Source organism: Pipistrellus kuhlii, unplaced genomic scaffold (assembly GCF_014108245.1).
Source record: "Pipistrellus kuhlii isolate mPipKuh1 unplaced genomic scaffold, mPipKuh1.p scaffold_m20_p_5, whole genome shotgun sequence".
Classification (NCBI taxonomy): Eukaryota; Metazoa; Chordata; class Mammalia; order Chiroptera; family Vespertilionidae; genus Pipistrellus; species Pipistrellus kuhlii.
In genome coordinates this window covers 36,545,085-36,561,543 of record NW_023425551.1, presented here as the reverse complement: position 1 = coordinate 36,561,543, position 16,459 = coordinate 36,545,085, and the positions used below count along the sequence as shown (strand labels likewise).

The 16,459-nt window shown below is 35.3% G+C and overlaps 1 protein-coding gene across 14 annotated transcripts in view; it reads right to left on the bottom strand.

Moving 5' to 3' along the window:
• Positions 1-16,459, bottom strand: part of ASCC3 (activating signal cointegrator 1 complex subunit 3) — a 217,716-nt gene that overhangs the window by 48,458 nt on the left and 152,799 nt on the right. For all 14 annotated transcript variants that reach the window (XM_045573232.1, XM_045573233.1, XM_036413368.2 and 11 more), the window contains 4 exons: positions 16,209-16,341; positions 14,128-14,253; positions 6,675-6,786; positions 6,344-6,478 (listed from right to left, as the gene is read on the bottom strand). In XM_045573232.1, coding sequence (XP_045429188.1) covers positions 6,344-6,478; positions 6,675-6,786; positions 14,128-14,253; positions 16,209-16,341 — 506 coding nt within the window. The remainder of the gene's footprint in view (positions 1-6,343; positions 6,479-6,674; positions 6,787-14,127; positions 14,254-16,208; positions 16,342-16,459) is intronic.

The following is a 16,459-nucleotide window of genomic DNA, read 5'->3' as shown; positions in this document are numbered from 1 at the left end:
ATCTAAAATTATTTCTTAAGACTCCTAGTAATTGACAGTTGTTATTCTGTGGGACAGTTTATGAAGCCAAAGGTAATAAGAGAAAAAAAAAATCATAAATATAAAACAAGACATATTTCAGATGCCATAACAAACATATTTTATATCTATCAGAACACAAGCAAACTTAAAAATCTTTAAAGTGATTTACCCAATCACACAGACATGTCTGAGACTGAGGCCTTTTATCAGGAAAGCATTTCACTTTCCTCTGTGCTACGGAAAGCTTATAAAAGCACAGAAAGCTAGAAAGAAGCTAAAAAATAATGACTAGGGAAGGTCTCAAGGGAAAGAAACCAAGAGAAATAGCAGGATACTTTTTTTTTTTAAAGATATTTTGCCATCTGTGCCTCTCCAAAGATGCCAGGCCGCTCCCCAGCCTGAGGGTGAGGGAAGCTCTTCTCACGAACCCTGGAAGACTGCCCATCAGGTTTCCCTACCAGGAAGATAAAGAGCAGCAGATGGGATCCTGCAATTGTCAGGAGCTTATTTGGAAATGCAAGGCCATGAGGTTGGTGGTGTTCACTGTTACTCAGTTAACCTTTCCTTCCTTTCATTTTTTCCTTTAATGAACTCTTTAATTTTTACATGCTGGGTCCCCTACCAACACTATTCATATCGGCTTGTCCTTTTTATTTACTTCATTTATATTTCTCTCTTTTGAAAGCTATCAATTCTTGCTTATTTTCCTGATCTCATTTTTAAAGAAAGATACATTTGCAATTTTCCATGAAGAGATTTGTAGTTATGCCCCAAACAGGACAAAATTTAAGCACTAAAAATGCTAGATTACTGATAAATGTTCTATTATGTGGGCAGAGCAAAGAATCAGTGTGCTTTTAAAGAAAGCACTAGAGAGAACTGCCAAACTTAGAAATTTATTGACATGTGTAAATCTTATTGCTCTGGTCCTTTCCTCAATCTGGAATGGCTCTCTTTTATATTAACACTTTTTAAAGTTAATATCCAAGAATTTGTGGAAAAATAACATTTCCACAACTTTTCAAATTGGGTATTTTATATATAACCTCCTATTTCTGTGTAGTCACAGGTACCATAACAACTAAGTATGTCTTTAAAAATTGTTTTTTTGAAAATTCTAGAGACAGAATATATTTGGAACATACTTTCTAAAAGTATTAATACTATAGCAAATATCTTCTGAACAATCTGTTCAAATAAATTTTCTCCAACTTTTCAGTTCTATTACTGCCCACTGAGCACATCAAATCACAGTGCTTGTTTGCCATGACAACAGGCACTTTCTCATCTAGACTTGGGCTTTCAGTGCCAACATCGTTAAGAGATTCTTCAAATTACTTTTTAAATGTCCTTTTCCCTCTGGATTTTCACTTATATCTAATTAGGCTACTTACTCTATGCCATGTAATCCCTGTTGCCAAAACTGCTAAATGCTTCCGTAAGTAGGGGGAGGGCATCAATGGAGCAAGGCAGATGTAATGTCACTGGTTAAAAATAGAAGTGTGAAGCAGCTGCCTTAATTATAAAGCTTATTAATTCATGGTGTTAGAAAAATTTGGCAAGAGTTGTTATAAAATGTCTAACCTTTCCAAATAGCATCACATTGTTTAAAATTTAAAATATATGTTTTCAATAAGGAATGATGAAATAATCATTTGCCAGTAATTAACATCTGCATTTAATAGCTATAATTATTAGCTATAAGGTCATACATAATTTTAAGAGTAACTCTGCTTCTTGATTGACTTGTTAAAAGTATATACCCTTACATTTCCATGCTTTATTTCTTTTCTTTTCTTTTTTTTTTTTTTTACAGTTGGAATTAAATCATAGGAAAAGGATAAAATATGTGTAGGAGAGGAAAGAAGGCTAGTATTATCTAATAGATATATTGTTAAGACAGGATTTAAATAAATTGGTTACTATACCGAATAACATTAGTAAATAGAGATAGTCTCAATAAAGTCTTTGACCTTATTCCCAGAATATAGTATTTTTACTATCATTGAAAAGCAAAAGCAAAAGCATTAAAATAAAAGTCAGAAATAGTTCTATTTTTTAGGAAAAAGAAGAGGAAATAAAAAGAGAAGTCTCAAAAGTTAAAAAAGACACTAGTAGGGTGTATTTTCTCGCCTCCCAGTGTTGACTGAAATAAAGATTTAATATAGGGTGGGGGAAAAGTAGGTTTATAGTTGTATGTGAAACAGTTTATTTAGTTTTTTTAGTTTTTTTTTTTATTGTCCTAAGTTTTACATATGTCTCCTTTTTCCTCAAATGACCTCTCCAACCATATTATTATTTACTAATTATTGTATTATTTTTCATACAAACTATAAACCTACTTTTGTCCTACCCTGTATAATAGAGTAATGATCCATAGGAATTAGTATCTCTAAGCGTAACAGACTGCCACATTTAAAGAAATGAGGCCTCCTCCTCCCTAATATTCTGAAGGATAAAAATATTCCAAGTATCTAGTGGGCCAGGAGAAAAAAACCATGCCTCAAAGGTCAACAGTAATCCCTGCCTTCTTAGATCTATAATGGAATTGATCATCATCTATCACACCAAACATGATAGGCCCAGTTCCATCTTCTCTTTTAGTTCTTTAGTTGTTTTACCATTGATAAATTCATTCCAGCCCTTTTTGAATCTATATATTTTTGGCCTATATTATATCCATCAATTGAAGTAATAAATTCTCTGAGTTTATTACTTGCAGGATCAGATGAAACTTCCTACTAATTGAAAAAGTTACTCTGTTCAAGATCTAAAGAGGGCCCCATTCGTACAGTTCATTATTTGCATTTCAGTGATTCAAAGTCTTTGCCTCTCTTGACCAAAATGCCCTATTCACAAACCTTCTATCATTTGAGTAGCTCACTCAAACGTTCTCTATGATGTTCTTTTGATGTGGGGCCAGGAGAAATGTATACAGCAAATCTCCTGCATAGGGAAAATTAATATGAGGGACAGAATACTATAACCTGTTTTATTTTTGGAGACTGTTTTTGATGATGGGTAACATCCTGCTGCCATTCTTAAGAGCATCATACTGAGCTAGTGACCTCCGTTATTAACAACACCCAAGTATTTTATATATTACTAGTAGCCCAGTGCACAAAATTCATGCATGGAGGGGGGGGGGGTTCCCTCAGCCCAGCCTGCACCCTCTCCAATTGAACATCCCACTCGCAATCTGGGATCACTAGCTCCTAATCGCTCACCTACCTGCCTGCCTGATTGCCCCTAACCCCTCTACCTGTCTGCATGATTGCCCCTAACCTCTCTGCCTGCCTGATTACCCCTAACCTCTCTGCTTGCTGCCTGATCACACCTAACTGCTCTCCCCTGCCAGCCTGATCATGCTAACTGCCTCTGCCTGCCTGATCACCCCTAAATGCCCTCCCCTGCTGGCCTGATCTTGCCCCTAACTACCCTCCTCTGCCAGTCTGATACTGCCTGCAATAGCCCTCCCCTGCCAGCCTGATCTCACCCCCAACCCAACGGCCCTCCTCTGTTGGCCTGATATCACTCCAAACTGCCCTCCCTGCTGGCCTGGTTGCCCTCAATGGCCCTCCCCTGCTGGCCTGATCTCACCCCCAACTGCCCTCTCCTGCCAGCCAATTTGGTTCTGATCGGTGAGTTTCTATGCCAGCTAGTATCATAAGCTCCGTGTCCTAGGCAGCCACTGGCTCCACACAGTTCACCCATATTTGGTTCTGATTAGTCAGTTTCTATGCCAGTCAGTGTCTCCAGGACTAATCAGAGAGGTGGGGCTGATCAGCAGCCCCCAAGGAGGTCCATTGAGAAGCAGAGGCGTGGCTGCTGGCCAAGAGAAAGAAAGAAGCAACAGCTGATCAACATTGCCAGGGAAGCTGTGGATCAGACCCTGCTTCTTTCTCTGGGCCTCTCTCCGGGCCTGATCTGCAGCCCCTTTGGCAGTCAGTGCTGAATCGCCATGGCACCCAGCACTGACTTCAGGACTGACTTCTGGTATTTGGCAGAGCCTTTGGTTGGTCATACATACCCTGAGTTTTTATATATTAGAATTACCATGGCCCAGACTTTATGTGTTCACACACACACACACACACACACACACACACACACACACATTTGTCAATAACGTTCTCTATTCTATCTTCTATCTCTGGTTCCTATAAATAGCCTCACACATTATAGGTACAAAATAAATATATTTGGATGAATCAAAATATGGTCTGTGGGTAGAAATGTAACTGATGAAATTTAATATGGACAAATATTAGAGTAACATAGTAAGAATAAAACATCTAATTTATGCATGCTTCATTATCTGCTTAAGATAGTAAGTCAATTTCATTTAGCATAGTTCCTTACTATTTGGAAGTTTTATCTTTAAACTTAGAAATTTCTTGTTGCTCCCATTGTTTGGTTCAAAGAATGATATTGTCAATATAAATCCGCAAAATATAAGGCTAACCCCAACCATCCAAATTACAGAAGAAAAGAAAAAAAGGGAAAAAGATATGGTATAAATGTAACTAATGTATGAAATTTTTTATCACACCCGGCAACCTTCTGCTAGAAACTCTGTGTTAAATGGAAGTCTATGGTGTCAAAAACACTGTGAAAGAAACCATACCATGAAATGAATGATCTGATTAAAATTTTTTCTTTAAGGAAAATGCCTTTCTGGTAAGTATTAATATTGCAATAAAATTATATCCCTACTCAAAAAGAAATTTTAATTCTTATGTTAAAAAGAAAAGTTGAAAGTAATATACAAAATAAGTAAATAAAGAGAAAGAATTCCAATTCATTTAAATAAAGAAAAAAACAACTGTATAGCCCAGTATGAAATTCTAAACTATACCTTCTCTAAAGGAAATGAAAGTCTAAAAAAGGCACTTATTATTAGACACAAATATATAAAATTCAGAGATTATCATAAAACTATGTTTTTATGTCAACTGAAGAGAAATAATAGGTTTATGTATTTTTAAATGCTTGTTTAAAGTGACTCAATGTTTTAATATTCTTATCGAATTTTATGGTTACTGTCTAGATTTTTCCTCGGTGCTAGCAATAATCAGACTGCAATATAATCAAATGACCTAAAAAAATCTTGAAAAACATAATTTTTACACTATCAGTAATATCTATCTATCTATCTATCTATCTATCTATCTATCTAAGCCTAAGCGCCTGTTACAACTGAATAACTGTACCATTGGAATGACTGGTCGACCAGTCTCTGTGAGGCGCACTGACCACCAGGGGGTAGATGCTTAACCCAGGAGCTGCCCCCTGGTGGTCAGTGAGCTCCAACCACCCGCAGTCCTTTCCCCCTGACAACTGGCCCCCATTGGCCCCTGGCAATAAACCATTTGTTGAGACCTGCTTCTGGGTCAGGGTTTCATATGTAGTTCCCCAGGTAGACAAGTACTTTTAAATATTAGTTTAGGTAAATATATCAAGATAGGTAAATATAAAAGAAAATCATATTCTTAAATCTAACAGATAGTATTTTAAGATGCTTTCCAAAATTATTTAACCATTATTTTACTGTGTTTCTCCCAGGTAAATCCTGTTTTTATGAATTTCTGACTGGAGAATGATAACCTCATTCTTAAAGATGTAATGATTTATTCTTATTTTTTAATACCTCTTATTTCAGAAATGAATTTTTAATTTTACAAAGAAACATTTTTTCAATAGCTATCTTAATACTCTATTTTAATCCTCTACATTTTCCTGAAAAAACAAACGATAGAAAAGCTATTAATACAGGAGCCATCCATTCATCAATTCATTAAGAAATAATTTTGGAGTTATTGCAATTGTACTTGGTCCTATGCTGCATACAGAATATATACACTAGAAAAGCTGTTAATGGGATATTAAAGTCTATTAAAAATAATAAGGCAATAGGAGTGGTAGGAAAAACCTAGTAAGTGAACCAGCTCGGAATTAGTGAATTAACTGGAGAAGGACCACGATGGTCCTTAACTTTTATCTTGAGGGACGGGGTGATCACCTAGCTGCTGAGGATGGCCCAGTTTATACCCATTCTCTTGGCTTAGATATTAATAGCATCCTATTCCATTCTCAGAAAGATCCAAGTGTGGGTGATAAATTATGTGCTCACCTTATCTATGGGGAACTGAGTCCAGATATGTTGCCTTAGTGATCATGTTTGACAAATGAAAGGACTTCATAAATAGTTTCTACAAATTTAAAGGGGAACTGGATGGCAACCATTTAAGAGAAGGTATGGAACACATAAAATATGATCTCTTCATGTTAAAGAACAATGCAGTAATAACATCAAACTCACGCTTAGGACTGAAAGCAGTTCTTCAGTACTGCATTCGGGTTTTAAACGCTCCTTAAACATTTTAACTGTTTGGTGCTTCAAATAGTAGTAAGAGGCAATTCGGCCGTATGTCAAAGGTTCAATGCTCCGATTATCCTATTTCAAATAAAAGATAAAGTGACATAAACAAGAAGTACAACAGAAGGGCATACATTTATAAAATCAGTAATTCATACCGCAGTTGTTATTGTAACAGTTTTGTTAAAACTTTTTGGTCATTTTAAGAAGCAAAAGCCCTATTGTTAAAAATTTAGGCAAACTTTCAATTGAAATGTATGTGACTGAGTCATACCTCTCCAATTTCAATACAATAGGAATGTTCCAATTCCACCAGGGACTTCTCAATCAGAAAGGACAGAAACTTGTTCACAGAATCATGGCTCACATCACTCAAATTGTAGTAGCTAGAAAATAAGCAAGGTTTCAAAATACATATTAATGATAGTGTAGAAATTTAATTTTCTATTTAAAAAAATTGTTTCAGTTTCACATAGTTCTTTTCAGAACTTCAAAAACAAAAACAAACAAACAAACAAACAAAAAAACACCAACAAACTAATCCAATTGCATTTGCAGCATTCAAAAAAATAAAGCAATTGCAAATACCATTTCCATTTTATAGATCAATATTCCCATACTAAGGTTTGTTGACCCTGATGAACAATGACAATACATGAAAAATATGTAAGATAAGCAGATAAAGTTCAGCATCACATGAAAAATATACTAACTTTCCAAGGAAGGCCTGGACCAGTAGCCAGCAGCAGGAGGAAGGCAGGCTCCAGTTGGCAGCTGGCAGCCAGGGGAAGGAAGATCCCGATCGGCTCTGATCACCGGCCAAGCCTTAGAGACCCTACCTGTGTATGAATTTTGTGCACTGGGCCTCTAGAATTAAAATATTATCTATAATCTAACTCGCTAAAAATTAACAAGTTTTTTGAGCAGAATAACTTAAAAAGCTTCCACTGATATTCTTCTTATTATTAAAGATATTAATAAGTTCTGGATGCACTCACCAATATTTTAATTGATGAGCATAAGAGATATAAATTTCAGTTTAAGTAACTGAATAGCCATAAAATGTATTCAATATTTAACACTTTCATTCTTACAATATCTGAGGGTAATCTAAAATTTAGAAATTCCTAAAATTGTTTTCTTCGTGCATTCTGGCATAAGTGATACCTTTTATTTATTTAAAAAATGTGACAACTTTTAAAAATAGAGAATGTCAATTAAAATATTATACAAGAATGTTATAGTAAAACCTCAATAATTAAAATATTTGTCTCCTATGCAGCCAACACAAATACTAAAATGCATCTATCTTTGTTAATGATATAACTTTACTGATTTACACCAAGTATTCTTTGCTAGTATTTCAACTGAGGTTCCAAAGATACATAAAGAATTTTCAAATACTTATAAAAGTAAGCTTAATTAGACAAACAATTTACAAGACACAATTAAATAATACAACTAAATGTAATTGAAGTCATTTTTTAGGTAATAAAATTTAAGAGAGAAAATACTGACAGTTTTCTTTGGGAATAAAGAAGGGGGTTTATATTTACATGATCTTTATTAGAAGCATCAAATGGCCTTTACTTCTATCATGTGTACTTTTCAGTCATTGCATAATTTCTAGCATAAATAATTATTAGCATTTAGCTTAAAACATTACATGTAATTTCAATAATCACTTTACTAACTTGAAAAACGTATGTAAAAAGGTCTGTGTTCATGGTGCACTCTCCACAGTACAAAATTTATAATTCACTCTTTCTTTAAACAGAAATATTAACACAACTGTTTAATTCGGGATAAAGAATACAAGGTTTTTTCATGCTCAGTGCACTGAATCATCAAGTCATTATCTTCTCTTTGCCACAAATGGACAGCCTACCTTTCTGCCAGCATGCTATTTCATTTATTTCATGGAGAAATCCAGTTTCACAATAATTGACTTGTCAGAAGCTCTAATTTATGAGGCTGAGCTCTATAAGACTTCTCTATATTGGACTCAACCTGCACACAAGCAGGGTTGAATATTTACAATGCTGTTAACAGGTGCTGAGTTGTTTAATGATTCTAATAGCCAGAAGCGTACTGAGAAAGCCAGCGGGATCACAATTACAGGCTGTTTGAACACAACAATTACTAGTCCCCTGAGAGGTGTGAAAGTCAAAGGCAGTTTGATACTGACAGCATTGAGCACATGGGCTAGTCAGGCTAACTTGTATTAGAAGTCCATTGGGAAAAAGTCATAACAAACCTCTCCCTACCATAAAAATTTACAAAGTTCATTAAATTTAAACAATCAAAAAGAGAAACAACTTCAAAATATTATCTTTAAAAGATCTTATCAAAGGACAAACAAGAATATCACATATGCAACCTCAAGTTATCTTTTTCCAACCTTGAAAAGGATAAAATTTCAACAGTTGGGAATAAAAGAGATTTTACTGTAATGTAAAACACAGATAAGGTTACACCAAACAGTTTGGATTTAATGGGAATAGTGGCAGCCATTTCCTGTTTGGTTTATGTAGACCTGGCCAAAGATCTCGCTGGGAAATTTTTCATCAGCATTGAAATGCTGCTGCTATAACTGTCAGTACTGGGAAGTCATTTGTTACAGCACCATGTTTTTTTATGTTCGGATTATGCAGCAGTAATAATGACAGAAATAATGAAAGTGGTTGCAGGGACAGCTGAAACTACCACAACATTTTTTGTTCCAGAAATATTTAAAGCTTTCTCAAGGGAAAAGAGAGAGTAAAACTGAACATACAAATTGATTCCAGAACTCAATTTAGAATACAGTGTATGTCATGATGCCCCAGTACATGTGTTTATATATAGTTGACCAAATTAATGTGTATATGTATGTGTGTCTCATAGTTTATTAAAATAAATATGTATCTTTATATGCATATATATTTGCATATACATATCACACACACAAGAATATAAACTGACAATCTTTCAATATGACTTTGATTTAGTCTTAGGTTTCAATCACTTATTGTTTTATATATTTTGGTGCTATATTTTTAGCTATATAAAATTTATATAGTACTATAATTTTGTAGTGATTGAGCTAGCTATCAATATGAGCCATTCTTCTGTGTCTATTTAAATATTTTTTGCCTTAAATTTTGTTTCATCTGATTTAATTCTTCAGCTATTTCTCTTTATTATTCTCCTTCATATCTTATTTCAATCTTTAATTTTTAACTTTTTTATATCATCTTTATTTGACATGTTATAAATTTTTTAACTGAATTTAGAAAAATGAATCTAGAAAATTTATTTCAATAAGTTTAAATAATTTATAACATGTCTTATGATATAGAAATATCCTGTCAATCCTCTCCTCAAAACTCCTACAATGGTTCCCATTTTATCCAGAATGAAAGTCAAAGTCCTTACCATGGTCTCTAAAGTCCCACATGACCTGTACTACCACTGACCCCAACATCCCTAATCTCATCTTCTGCTACTCTTCACCCCTCACTTATTCTCTGAGCCACACCTTCTCCTTACTGTGACTTAAACACACCAGGTCTGCCTGCCTTAGACCATCTCCTGTTCCCTAAACCCACAATAATCCCTATATAGTCATGTGGTCAATTTCCTCACTTCAAGTTTTTGTTCAGATGTGAGCACCTTTTTTAAAAACACATACACCACAATATATTATTATTAACAATAGTCCCCACACTGTATATTATCATCTCAGAAATTAACTCCCCCTTTCCACCTTTGGTGTCTTTAATTGGCCAGGTACTATCTCAAAATATTTATAGGTGGCTACTAAAAGAACTGGCACTCTTTTAGGGGTGTCGAACTCAATCAGAGAAGGGGCCAAAATCTAAAATCCAGCCTAAATCGCGGGCCGAATGGTTTACTGAACAGTCATAAACTGTCATTGTGATGGAAACGCAGCGGAGTGCAGTGATGACAGCGCGGTGCGGGCCACATTGCAAGGCCTGGCGGGACGGATTTGGCCCGCGGGCCTTGTGTTTGACATATGTGATATAGATGGTAAAGAGTGGATAAACCACCACCCCCTGAAAATAATTGTATTCACCATCAGATGACCAGACTTTTAAGACTGGTAAAGCTTGGATGGGTATAAGGGCCTGAGAGGGCACTCCATGCAGGAAGAAGAGTGACAGCAAAAGTGCGAAAGTGCGAGGAACCTCAGTTGGTGTGGGTTAATGTCTCCTTTGATCTAACCTAACCCCTTTGCCTACGGTGGAGGGGGGTAAATACTCAACATTCATTTGGAGCAGCGAGAGAGCAGGAAAAGCAGCTGCCACAACTAAGTGCCCTAAACTGATGCATCAGGATGATATATCCTTCTGACTCTCACTCCAGAATTTCCTACAAGCAAAGTGAGGCCATGGGAATGAAGGAAAATTCACTTATTTTCTTAGGCAACACCCATATGAGCAGGAAGCCCCTTAAGTCATCAATACCCCAAGAAATTTTTTGGCTTAGAGGCTCAGTATAATTTTTTTCAGTAATAACCCTCAAGATTTCATCTTTATCCACTGTGCTAACCCTTCAAGCTTCTTGTTCTGCCCCTAATTAGTACTGTTTATTATAGTTGCATATAGATTTTCTCACCATAATACTGTTAAATAGAAGGCAGTTTGTAACCAGAGCAACGGGGAGAGATGCCTACTTCAGTTCCCCCTCAGTGGGATCCCTATTCCAATTGATGTCTCCCACTGTGCTCTTGGCTCAGCTCACTCTTACAGTTGAAAATGTAAACTGTTCACTCTCCTACTCATTATCTGAATTTAAAGGCTGAATGCTTTCTCTTTACCTTCTTTATCTAGTTTTACCTCAATTAATAATTTAATTTCTCCTAAACCATCTGAATTTGCAACATTAGGCTAGATGGGTTAGACCACATGTGTCAAAAAAGGCCGCGGGCAAATCGTCCGCCAGTCCTTGCTGTGGCCCGCACCGCGCTTATCCACTGCCTCTTGCTGCGTTCCCAATGACAGTTCTGATGTTCAGTAAACATTCGGCCGCGCTTTAGGCTGGATTTAGTTGCCTTTCTGATGAGTTCGACACCCAGGTAAAAAGCAGGTCAAACAGTTGGAAAACTACGAAAGAAGAGAAAATTTTAAAAGTAACTTTTCATTGGAAGTCAAGGTAAATGGATGCAGGATAATAACATTAACAAAAGTAAGAAAGCTAGATTAGAAGAGAATTTGCTATGTGATTAATTCAGTTTTAGACATGCTGAGTTTGATATGATGGTGGGAAGACTACCTGACAGCATTCTGAGGCAGGTGGAAAAATTTTGAGATTGTTAAGTTGACAGAGAGCAGACTGGAGTAACATAGTTTGAGGTATTTCATATATTGATGATATTTTAAATATAAGACGGGATATTAGGCCAACAAAAGCACAACATCACTTTAAGTATTTTTGCTAAAAAACACACACACAAAAACCCAAAAAACAAAAGTTGAATTTAGAGATGAGGATGCTTAAGTTGAATCCAAACTTAAGGACATTCTAGAAAAATAAATGGCCAGTATTTATTTCTCTAAAAATATCATTTGCTGATCTGACCGGGGGGGGGGGGGGGGGGGAAAGAGGAAAAAGTATAATTTTGATTAATTCACACCAGATAACTATTGTTATGTTGGTTGCTATCATTTTTTGTTTTTTTGTTTTGTTTTTATTTTTAGACAATCAAGGGAAAAGAGATCAGTGCCTTTGATTTAATAGTCAGGTATTGAATGTTTTAAAAATTCTTGGGGCCCACCAGTTGAAAAATCACTGGTATAGATCAATATAGCAATTGGAAGGAAGTAAAGGAAAAACAGCACATTAAGAAACATTAATTATATTCTTCATAATTAATACTGAACTTAGACTTTAATTTGTGCATTGCATTCTCAACATGGCCCTGTGAGGTAGGCTATTACTCACTTTCCAGATCAAGAAAGTGAAGCTGAGAGAGGCAAAGTGACTCAAAGCCGCAATTAGTAAAGGGTAGTGTTGAAACAAGAATCATTGTTCTGATTCCAAACTCAAAGCTCCTTCTAGCACATTAATTGCCTCTATTCTTATGATCTAAAAAATGAATATATCTATGGTTACACATTAAAGAAATCAAGAGTGGTAAGTCAGCAAGCTTAGGTTTTAAGTCCTGGCTTTATCACAAAGTAGTCATGGGATCCTGGGCAAGTCAGTTTAAGTTTCCAGCCTCCCTTTCTTCAATACCCAACAAGAAGGTTAACCAGAATACCTGTAAAGTCTATTTCATTATATCGATACAATTCCACAATTCTAATCCTGTGATCCACTTACTATGAAAATCTGCAGTGCTAAATGGAGAGCTCACTAATTTCTCAGTCATATTCCCGAATGACATTTTGTACTAAACCAGAGGTTCCAACAGTTGAGGAAAATGTCACCATATTGTCAAACTCCTGTCTATGCAAGTGGAAATGTTGGTGGAAAACAAATTTCTTAAGGTAACAAGAAATAAGATTTAGTAATAACATTTTTCATCATGGTTGCTCTGCTTAAGACCTTACAGTGGTTTAGTATCTCCTCCTACTGATGCCAGGAATGTCCCTCATCTTTGGCCTTCCTTCCATTCCCTCTCCATCTTTTCCCGTCCTATGCATCTTCCCCTTATGATTAAACAACTTCCTAACTGGTCTCTCTGCTGTGAATGTCTCCCCATTCCAGCCCATTCCCTACTGCGGTGCTGTAAGGACTGAAAAAAACCCAAACCTAACTTGGTGGTGTTAAGCCGGGTTTAAAGGCTCCCAGTGGCTCCCAGCCATAGGATCAGTTGCAAACTCCTTTGCATGGCATAAAGGCCCTCTACTCTCTTGTTTGGCCCACTTTCTGGTCAAGAAAATCTTCTTGTCTCCACACTGTTTAAAGTTTAAACGCTGGCAACATCAAACTTCTTAGAGTTCTATAAACACACTGAAGCCCTGAGGGCCTTTGCCATAAAGGCCTCCAGTTTTTCTTCGCTTCCAGATTCAAGATCAACTCTTCTGCAAAGCTTTCACTCTCATAGGCTTAAATACAGTTCTATTAGAGCACTTATGATTCATATTATACATATATATATATATATATATATATATATATATATATATCTCCAATATTAAAAGATCAAAGATCAGCCCTTGAAGATAGTGCATGATGTTTATGCCTCATCGTCTAGTATAAATAACATCTAGCATAAATAACAATAGGTGCTGAAGGAAGATCTAACCTATACTTTCTTGAGTAAAAGACACTTCACCACAACTACCCCAATTTTGTTTTCTCTTGCTGGGTCCTTGCTAACCCTTACAAATGCCTCACAAATTCTTTTTCACCCCTATGTGTTTACAAGCTTCAATCTTCTTTGAATTCCAACTGTACTCAAGTCAATCACTACCATGTTAGTTTAATATTTTCTTAATTACTTCAATTGTCTCCCTAAGTACAGGGCAAAGTCCTTGAGGGTATCCTAAATTAATTAAAATAATCTAAGAAATAAATTCACACATTTATTCGTTTTCTAATATGTGATAATACATTGTGATTATATCAGAGACATCATTTGATTCTCTGTGCAAATTCACACATCTAGAATGTCCAAAGTTCTGACTTTTTTGTTGTGTACCCAAACTTAGAGATTGTTACTTTCAAACTTATTTACTTTTAGTGCAAAACAGAAATAAACAGTGCCTTGTGCTTACCTGGGGTTCATGATAAGACGTCTGAAAAAGTAAGTCCAGGTGATATAATCCATTGCATCTTGCTTAGATGTTATTGTCCCACCAGCAATCTCCGCATTTAAATGGTCGGACAGCACTCCTAATAAACTACATGGTGAACAAGAAATTGGAAACATAGATGAATATTAAATGAAGCACACTTTATCTCGCACAGTCAAGACTCAGGTGTTATGTTCCAAGATATAAAAATAATGTGTTTTGTATGATTTACATATTTTGTATATGATTTAAGGGAAATGAATTGCAAGATGGAAAAAAGCACAGACTGACAGGAATAGAACTAGTAACTTTCAGGAGCAGCAGCTGAGAGCCAAGGTAAGAGCAGACAACAGAAGATATTGCTTGGAGAGCATGGAAGGGTATATTATGGCATATGGGACTATGTAAGTAAGAGATAATACTAAGGTAGATAAAAGGAGGTTTGGCAAGACAAACATAAAAGTTATGACAGAGCAAATATATTAACTTCATTAACTAAGTGAATATTAAGTTCCTAGTAATAGATGACATAGTTGTATTATGTTAAGTATACAAAAAATGACCAGATGTGTTGAAAGACTGAAATAACAAAATGTTCATTTTATTTTATTATGTAAAATACAATAATGAAAAGTAATGTCCAACAAAAGAAAAAGCTAAGTAAATTATGTAATATATGGAACAATATGCAGATATTAAAAATTGTTTTAGCTAAGGATGTTTTAAGGATATGAGAAAATGGCCACAATAAATTGAGTAAAAAACAAGTTGTTCCATTACGCCATATCAGTGGCAGAGTGTAAATCCATATAGTCAATTTGGAGGGCAATTTGGAAATACTTATCTGAACAGTCATCACGACTTAGCAATTTCACTTTTCCATTATCGTCTGCTAGAGAAACATTTATATGTTATGATAGAAAAGCAAAATACTTCACTGAAACATTATATGTAAGAGGAAAAAATTGAAAACTCTCTAAATGTTCGTTAATACAGAAATTATTATATAAACTATGGAATAATCTGGAATAGTAACACATTAATAATGATCAAGGTACAAAAGTAAAATTTTTACATTTTTACTGATGTAAACATTTTTTTTGTAGCCACTCTTTATCAGATTAAGGATATTACTTACATTTCTATTAACAATTTTTATTATGAACTAGAGGCCTGATGCATGAAATCTGGGCAAGAGTAGGCCTTCCTTCCCCTGGCTTCTAGCACCAGCTTCCCTCTGGCTGCCCGCAGGCATCTGGGACCCAGGCTGGCTTTCCTCTAACCACCCGTAGGCACCCGGAGCCAGGCTGGCTTTGTCCAGAAGGATATCCTGAATGACGTCTGGTCTAATTAGCATATTACCCTTTTATTATTATAGATTGGTGTGTAATTTTATCATTTTTTTTTATATCTATAAGGTAATCTGATTTTTTCCCTTGTTACTGTGGTAAATTATATTCTTTTCAAGTAATAAGTCATTTTTCCATTTATGAAATAAATTATTGATTTTTAAAGAGAGAGGAAAGGCGGGGGGTAAGGGGGTGGAGACCAAGAAAGATTGATGTAAAAAACATCAATAAGTTGCCTCCCATATGCACCCCAACTGAGATAGAATCCAAAACCTAGGATTGTGCCCTGACTGGGAATCAAACCTTTTGATGTGCAGGATGACACTCCAACTAACTGAGCCACACAGCCAGGGCTCATATTCAATTGCTTTGATTCATAAGAGGTTATTTAGATTTTCTATTTCTTTTTGTGTCAGTTTTTGTAAGATTTTAAAAAGGAATTTTATCATTTGATATAAATTTAAAAAATCATTTGCATAAAGTTTTTCATAATACCTTGGGTTTTTTTTTTTTTTAATGTTTATAGTATTTTTTAATTCCTGATACAGTTTGTTCCTTCACTTTCTTTTTCTTGATCAGACTTAAAGGTTTATCAATGTTATTCTTCTCTTCAAAGAACCAATTTATACTCAGTGAATATATGTAAAAGCTATATTACTTTTACTTCAGAATTTCCATTTAAAATAATTTAAAATAATATACAACAAAATTTACCTTGATTCTACTGGGAAAGGTTCATAAAGAAATTTTTTGTAAAAGTCTTTCTTTATGTCATGAACCAGAATTACAGCTTTGCCCTGGTCATCAAATTGAGGCCTCCCAGCACGTCCCATCATCTGGAGAACATCTATCAAAAAGAGAAGAAGAGGTATTCTGCAATGTGGCATAAGGTATATTCATTATTATGGCATTTGTCTACAACATAACAAAATAACAAAGGAAACAGAATATCTTAAGACCATGTA